This window comes from Gavialis gangeticus, unplaced genomic scaffold, assembly GCF_001723915.1.
Source record: "Gavialis gangeticus isolate Ggan-Ray unplaced genomic scaffold, GavGan_comp1, whole genome shotgun sequence".
Lineage (NCBI taxonomy): Eukaryota > Metazoa > Chordata > Crocodylia > Gavialidae > Gavialis > Gavialis gangeticus.
Window position 1 is genome coordinate 2,310,211 of NW_017728959.1, and position 7,009 is coordinate 2,317,219.

Here is a 7,009-nt window from a genome sequence, read left to right on the forward strand (position 1 = left end):
CCAGCGTTGGCTGCTCAGCTGAAGGGGGGGGAGGGGGAGGGGGGCAGGGGGGAAGGGAAGCAGCTCCATTCTGAGAAAGCCACCCATGCCCCAAAATGTTGTAGGCTTCACACTCCTCTGTCCAATGAGGCCTCGGCCAGTTCTTTCTCTTGCCCTGGTCTTTGCCCTCCCACCGTTCTTGACAGGACCATCCCATAAGAGTTGTGTGTATTTTGCTGGAAGCAGTAAGTCATCTCTGCAAACCTGAGGGATGACCAAATACTTCCAGAAGTTACAGAAAAATTAAATCTAGAACCAGTCAAAGGAAAGGCTGGATTAGTAAAGAAGTATCTGCTGCTTCCTAGCTCCCTTCAGCCAGCCACTCCTGCTGCCCAGCAGCACCACTATGCCTGCTCCAGCTCTGTCTCTCCCCTTCGTCTCCCTGTCCCTCATTTCTTTCTCTTCCGCCCCCTGGAATGTTCAATGGCCTCCGGCTCACTGTCCCCCTCCTGCTCTTCCAGTCCCTGGCGTCTGGCGGGCAGCTTCTTGCGTTTCCTACGGGTGTACATGTGGCCAGGCAGGTGTTTGTGCAGCATGTCAATCAAACACTGTTCCGTCTTCTCCAGGCAGGACAATACATGGCTCCCGTTCTGATTGTAGCACTCAGCATTGGAGAACACCTGTTTGATGTCAGAGAGGAACTCCTGCACAGAGCGGTAATTGCCACAGGAGCACTTGCTCTGCATAGTCTGGAAGTCCATGGGGTTGCTGATGACCTCAAAATAATCTTCAGCTTCCTCTGTGGTCACTGGCTCCCTGCCGAGGAAGGAGTCACAAAGACAAGAAAAAAAATTAGTGCCAGGCATTAGTGCTATTTAGATGCCAAAAGTACAGAAACCCAAGCCTACTAAAAATCAGCCAGCAGTACAGGCCTGCAGCTCCCAGCAACACAGCTCTACCCTGGAGGGAAGGTGCGGTGAAGGGCAATGCAGGCAGCCTGAGGGGCACAGCGGTAGCCAGGCCATGGTGGTGGGGTAGAGCTGAGGCCTGGCACGCAAGCAGCTGGAGGCGGGAGGAGGTGAGGGCAGTACACGCCCACCCCCCACTCATCTGTTACTCCTCTTGCTGCTGTTGACACGGCTGGCGTGGGGGGCCCAGTGGCAGCAGGAATGAGTCTTACTGCCCTGCTCCACCATCCCATGCCAGGTCCTGCCTGCTGGGCTGTGGAGGCGGCTCCTGCTGGTCCAGCCAGGCTGCAGCCCAGTACCTGCTGTGGGTGCACAAATCTGGGGGGCAGGTGACACCCCATGAAAACCCCCACCCCACACTCACCCCCTGCCCCGTACACCGGGGGGCTGTGGCCTGGGGGCAGTGGGTTAGAAATGAAGGGACACCAACAGGGCTGGGAGGAATGGGGACACGGGACCGGCAGGGCCAGGGGTCGTTTTCTACTTTACTATTTACTGGGTTGGGATAGGCCATTGATGTTTACAATGGAGTCCTGGTACAAAAAAGGTTAAGAATCACTGATCTTGACTATAGTGAGCACAGGGGACACTAGTGTAAAAAAACACCCACCTCCCTTTCTCTCCCTTTAAGTAGCCTGCTTCTAAACCCCAGGCCTCATGACTAGGGGGAGCTAGTAACTGTGGATTTGTGAGGGCATGAAGGTTGACCCCTTGACTCTTCAAGTTCCTCTAGAGAGATCAGGGGACAGTACAGACAAAGGAGGAAGCCCCAGGTGCCTCACCTGAAAGGCCAGCTGAAGCGGTACTTAATGAGTTTGTTGAGGATTTCCTCACACTTCTGCAGCTCAAGGTTCTGGCGACGTGACACCTTCTTTGTTTGAAGCACCTGGCCACACAAACGAAGGGAGCCATTACAAGAAGGAAAACTAGTTTGTGGTTTAAGGACTAGCCAAACAGTTTCTGGGCAGAGGAAGCTAATGTCTTAAAGTTTCTCTTTTCAATCCTCTCACTTACAAGTTAGTATCTTAGTGTGTTAGGGAGAAGTGATACCACCATAAAAACTAAAGCTTAAGTCTTTCAAACCCAATGATGCCCTGCAACAATCAAGCAGCAAAACCGCTCTGCTGCGGGAGCTTTGATGGTAACAGCCAAGAAATGCTGTGGCAGCTTGGGTTACAGAACACGAGCCCTGTCCAAACGCTCTGACGGGAATAGTTTACAGGCAGCCTGTCCCTTTTTCCAGGGGGCAGTGAGCTTTTTTCAAAAGAGGTTCAAAGGCAGCATGGTTGAAGCAAGAAGCCAAAGAATAAATGACAGCAAATGGAGCATGACACCCACCCCCGCTTCCCACACCCCCTGGTGGACAGCATGCAACAGGCAAGGAGGAAGAACACAGTTGTGCGGCTGTATTAACAGGCCTGCTGCAGAGGCTACTATGCCATTTTAAATACCAAACAGCAGCTGATGGCCCTGAGCTGTGCTATACTGGAGAAACATGTAAGGTCAGCCATTTGCCTAGTGATTTGTAGCCGGCCAGTAACCACTACACTGGGCTCTACACCTTACCTATGGCTGGTGTTCGGGACATATCTCTGCACACACACTGACATGGGGAGAGCTGGGATGTCCCCCTCCAGTGCTATTGCTGAGGAGCCAGCTTCATGCTGGAGAGAGGGGCAGGGAGAAAGTAGCCAGACATCTACCAGGACCTCTTTCCCAACCTGAAGGGCTAGAGTGCACGGATGTCTGGTAAGACATTATGCCAAGGCCCCAGTTCCCTGCCCCTGCTGTTTGGATCAAGGCCATTTCTGCTTGGCTGTGGGGCCAGTTGGCTAAGAGCAAGCTGCTTTCTACAGAGACCAGTAGAAACTGGTGCTGTTAGACCAGTGAAAGGAAAACTGAAGCTATTGGCCCTTCTTTTACACCAGCCAGGCACCCATATGCAGTAGGAATTGAGCCTAAAGACCACGCAGAACACTGCTGGGTTCAGTTCCTTTCTCCAAGTGACAGAACAGAACAGCAGCACTATCAATGCTGGGCTCCAATCAGATGGTAGATCTGCCAGATGTGCGTGTGACTTGCACCATAGTGCTAGAATGCCAATAGCCCAGGAATCCCCAGTGGTGGCGTTCCCCAGGAGTCAGCACAGTCCTACAGTTCCACCCTACCTATGACACGCATGTGCACACACATGTGCGCGCACTCATGACCAGCTATCTTCAAACGCACAAGGTTTGATTCTTTAAATGTCAAGTGAAACCTAAACCAACTAAATTATGTCCTGGAGTTTGGGGAGTGACCGAAAGGACAACAACTGTCAGAAAACAGCCAAGCCCAGGGAGTGAGGGTCCTGCATTGCTGGCATTCTATCACCATCCAGGACCCCCTCTTCCCCCCACCTCACTGCAGAGACACATGGATACTATTTAAAACCCTTTAACAAGCTGCAGGCTGCCTGCTAATCAAGGGGGACAATGTGTGAAAGCGGCTGGGGAAGGATGCCTGGCATATCTGTTCTCCGTTTGTACTGGGCCCTTAAGGATATGCTTCCTTTGTTAGCCCGACCTTGGCCCTTTGTGGATTTCACAATACAATGCAGAGCATTTCTTTGGGAAGGGGAGGGGGAGGAAGTATGACACCTGTTTGGTTTATAACTTATGATTTGAGCAGCCTCCTGGGGACAATTTGGCTCTTACCAGTTCATCAACGTCTGCTCCATTAACAGGTGTGGCCCGCTGCCGGGGTCCCCTGGTGGTGTGCAGCAATTGCTTCTTCCTTTGGTGCCTGCCCTGCCTTAAAGGATATGTAGACATGCGTTGCTTGCCCCTGGCTGTCTTCCTGGGTCTCACTGAAAATCAACCACAGGTTCATTTTGGAAGGATGTGGACAGAAATGCACATTCTCTAAACACAGAAACAGAGCTGATAATGGACATATGTTCTGCAGCTTCTTTCTTTTCCTCCTCACATTAGAATTCAAGTATTACATCCCCCTAAGCTACTGAAAAGACTTCCCTCAGAGACGCAAGAACTAAGCACCTAATCTCTGAGAACTACAAGATGCCTGGTGCTCTTCTGCAGTGGAGTGGAGACTATACACCACTTCTGCCCCAATCATATTGTAGCATAAGGTCTCACAAGCACCAGTACCTCACAACTGAATAATAGCTCCCGCCTCACAAATCCTCCAGCCTTCCGGTATACTTAGAATCTACCACACTCCTCACAATTCTTGTCCCGGTGAGATGTGTGGGCAAACACACTTTTACCAGAAAAGCCATCATTTGCTGGCAAGATGTCCCTTAAGAATGACTACAGGAACCAACAGACCCCCTCCTTCAGGGAGGGATTTAGGAATATCTTGGTGCAGGTAAACCTTCGTGCACTGTTAAAGCAGAAAGTCCCTCAGACCCTGGATTTGAGTGCCAAGCCCCTGTTTGGGAGGATGTGGGGAAGGCATGGAGGGATGCAAAGCAAGCCTTGAAAGCATTCAAGTCAAATCTGTTGAAATACTGTGCTTTCTCCTGTTGTCCACTTGCTCCCTGCCAGAGCGTGGCTGCTTGAGCGGGTGCCTTTACAAGCATTTACAAGTGGCCCACACAGCAGGATAAGCCAGTTGCTAAGTCTCCCTGAAAAGCTAACTGTGTGCACACAGGGGTGTCGAGTTACTCCAGCAGGGAGCTGCTCCATGTGCCGGAATTGGTAAACAATGGAATTTTATTCCCCAGTATTGGGGCTGGTGCATGATGTTCCAGAGAAATGCTTTTTGCCCATTTGTCAGCCTGCCTGTCACAGTTTTTAATGGAGGGGAATGCAAATGTGGTGACGAACTGTCTCCTGTCTTAAGTTTCCCCCATGACCCCTGTGTACTGGGGGTGTGTGCTGGCCTTCCTTCCAGGGCTAGCTCCTTCCACCTGGTCATGAATGCTGTTGTAGTTCACTTGTGGCCTCTAATCCAGGCCTGGCTGATAAATCATCTTGCCAGGCCCCCTGCAGGAGGAGCGTGTGTGAGGGCAGGGGCACGTCTGTACAGTGTTGCTCCTGCTTGCGTGTCAAATTTGCAGCATGTGTTAAATGTCTGACAATCCAACGCTCTATATTCTATCCCTTAGGATAATGCTACACAAGGATTAAAGAGGACTTCTCCATTAAAATAAGAAGTTTTCTATAATGACCTTTCCATGCTAATGCCCCTCAAAGCTAGGGGTTGAGTTTAATGCTTTATTTTTAGTGATGGTAAACTCTCTTTTGCTATTGTTTGAAAACCCTGGCTTTGGTCCTGGCCCTGGCAGGCAAGAAGAGCTGAACAGATTCCAAACGTGGACATGGATACTTCATAGAACAAAGAGTGACCTACATTAGAGTATCAAGGAACACCCCAGATATTAAACAAAAGGGGCAATATGCAAGGCTGAAACAGCAAGCCTGAATGCCCATAACTCTTCAGAGACCCCTGGAGAACACTGAAACATGTCCTGAGTCTGTCACTGAATTCCACCACTGGTATCAGTAGAGGGCTTTGGTCAGTGATGTTTTAACTGAAAGCAAATGGTGTCTGCTTGCATTTCAAAGAGCTCTTTAAATTGCATGCTTTCTGATCAAACCTGGTGCAACAATGTCAAATCCCCCACTGAATGAACAAGGTGAATTATGGGGGGAAAGCTGGGCTGTGTTTGACAGAGGAAAAAACAAATCACTTAATGGGAGTCTGCAGAGGGCCATTTTGAAGCCCACTCAGGTGCCCAGGAAAGAACCCAGGCACATCTCAAGTTAACTTTCGCTGTGCAGCGAGCGACCTGGCAGTGAGCTGCACCCCAAATGGCAAGTATTCTCTAGGGACTGGCAAATGAAGGCAAATTACAGGCCTGTGAAAGCCACCCCCATTCCAGAAGAGATATCCTAGCCCTGCATTTTGGGAGGGGTGGAGAAAGGAGGCCTGCAATTCATTCTCTGGGTTCGTTATTGTAACTCTGTCCCCATTTCAAACTGAAAAACCTTTTCATAATTTAGTTACCTGCATTCAAAATCTTATTTCTTGCTAGCCCTTCCCCTGTTGCAGGCCCTGCTGATGGCTTAGAAGCAATTTTAATGGCTTCAGCTGTGCCCAAAGGAGTGTGGATGGCAATGGAATGCCTGAATGCCCCCACTCCTTTGAGCTGATGTACTATTTAAATGGCTGCCTGTACTGTCTCTATCACAGAACAGCAAGAAGCACAAAGACAGGCAGTTCCAAAATCTGTATATATTAACCTCATGAGTGCATCTTTATCTGAAGCTTTGTCCCTCATATACCAAAGCTTGAAGATAAGCTTCCACACTTAGGACAAGAGCCTCAGCTTGGACACAGACCTCTGTGTGGAGAAAGAAAGGGTTCTACTGTGATCTGCTGCATCTTTACCATGTAAACAGACTTACATTTCAGTCCAGCAACCTCATAATCTTCTTCCTCCTCCTCTTCTTCCTCAGCGTCTTGCTCATCAGAACCTTCCTCACCTTCTTCACTCTCCTCTTCAGCAGAATCTTCTGCATAATTCCTACAGGCAAAATAGTTCAACATCAGATACTCTGGGCAAAAAAAACCAAAGCCTAGATTGCCTAGACCCTGAGAGTTTGTTAATACACCCAGACTTTGACCAACACAAGCTAAAACAAACACTTATTTTCACATTGCTTTGTGATAGAGCAATCTGTTCTTTGTCAAAGAGGGTATAACATTATAGTTAGGGCTGAGAAGGCATTTAGAGTCTCCTGCGACTTCCCAGGCTATGGCTTTGAAAGTTTAACACTTGGGCTGAATTCTGTCAACTCCAACAGCTGAACCCTTATATGGCAAAATGCTGCTTTTGTTGTTCCATAGTAATCGCAGGCACGTGCGCAACTGAAATGAATTTAACTCTTCTCATTTGCTGCTGCTGGTCCTTGAGGTGGACAAGTGCTTTATGCTGAGGAAATATGTACACATTTTATGCATGTAAAATACTGCTGTTGAATATCAGAAATAGTTACAGTCTACTCATTCTACCTGAGACAGCCTTATTAGTCTTTCTAAACACCTAGCCAGAC

General features: G+C 49.1%; 1 protein-coding gene across 1 annotated transcript in view; it reads right to left on the reverse strand.

Moving 5' to 3' along the window:
- Nucleotides 1-49: 49 nt before the first annotated feature.
- Nucleotides 50-7,009, reverse strand: part of BAZ1B (bromodomain adjacent to zinc finger domain 1B) — a 120,418-nt gene continuing 113,458 nt past the window's right edge. Inside the window, exons 16-19 of the mRNA XM_019509912.1 lie at nt 6,362-6,480; nt 3,644-3,795; nt 1,730-1,833; nt 50-795 (exon numbers count right to left, since the gene is read on the reverse strand). Coding sequence (XP_019365457.1) covers nt 429-795; nt 1,730-1,833; nt 3,644-3,795; nt 6,362-6,480 — 742 coding nt within the window. The 3' untranslated portion in view covers nt 50-428. The remainder of the gene's footprint in view (nt 796-1,729; nt 1,834-3,643; nt 3,796-6,361; nt 6,481-7,009) is intronic.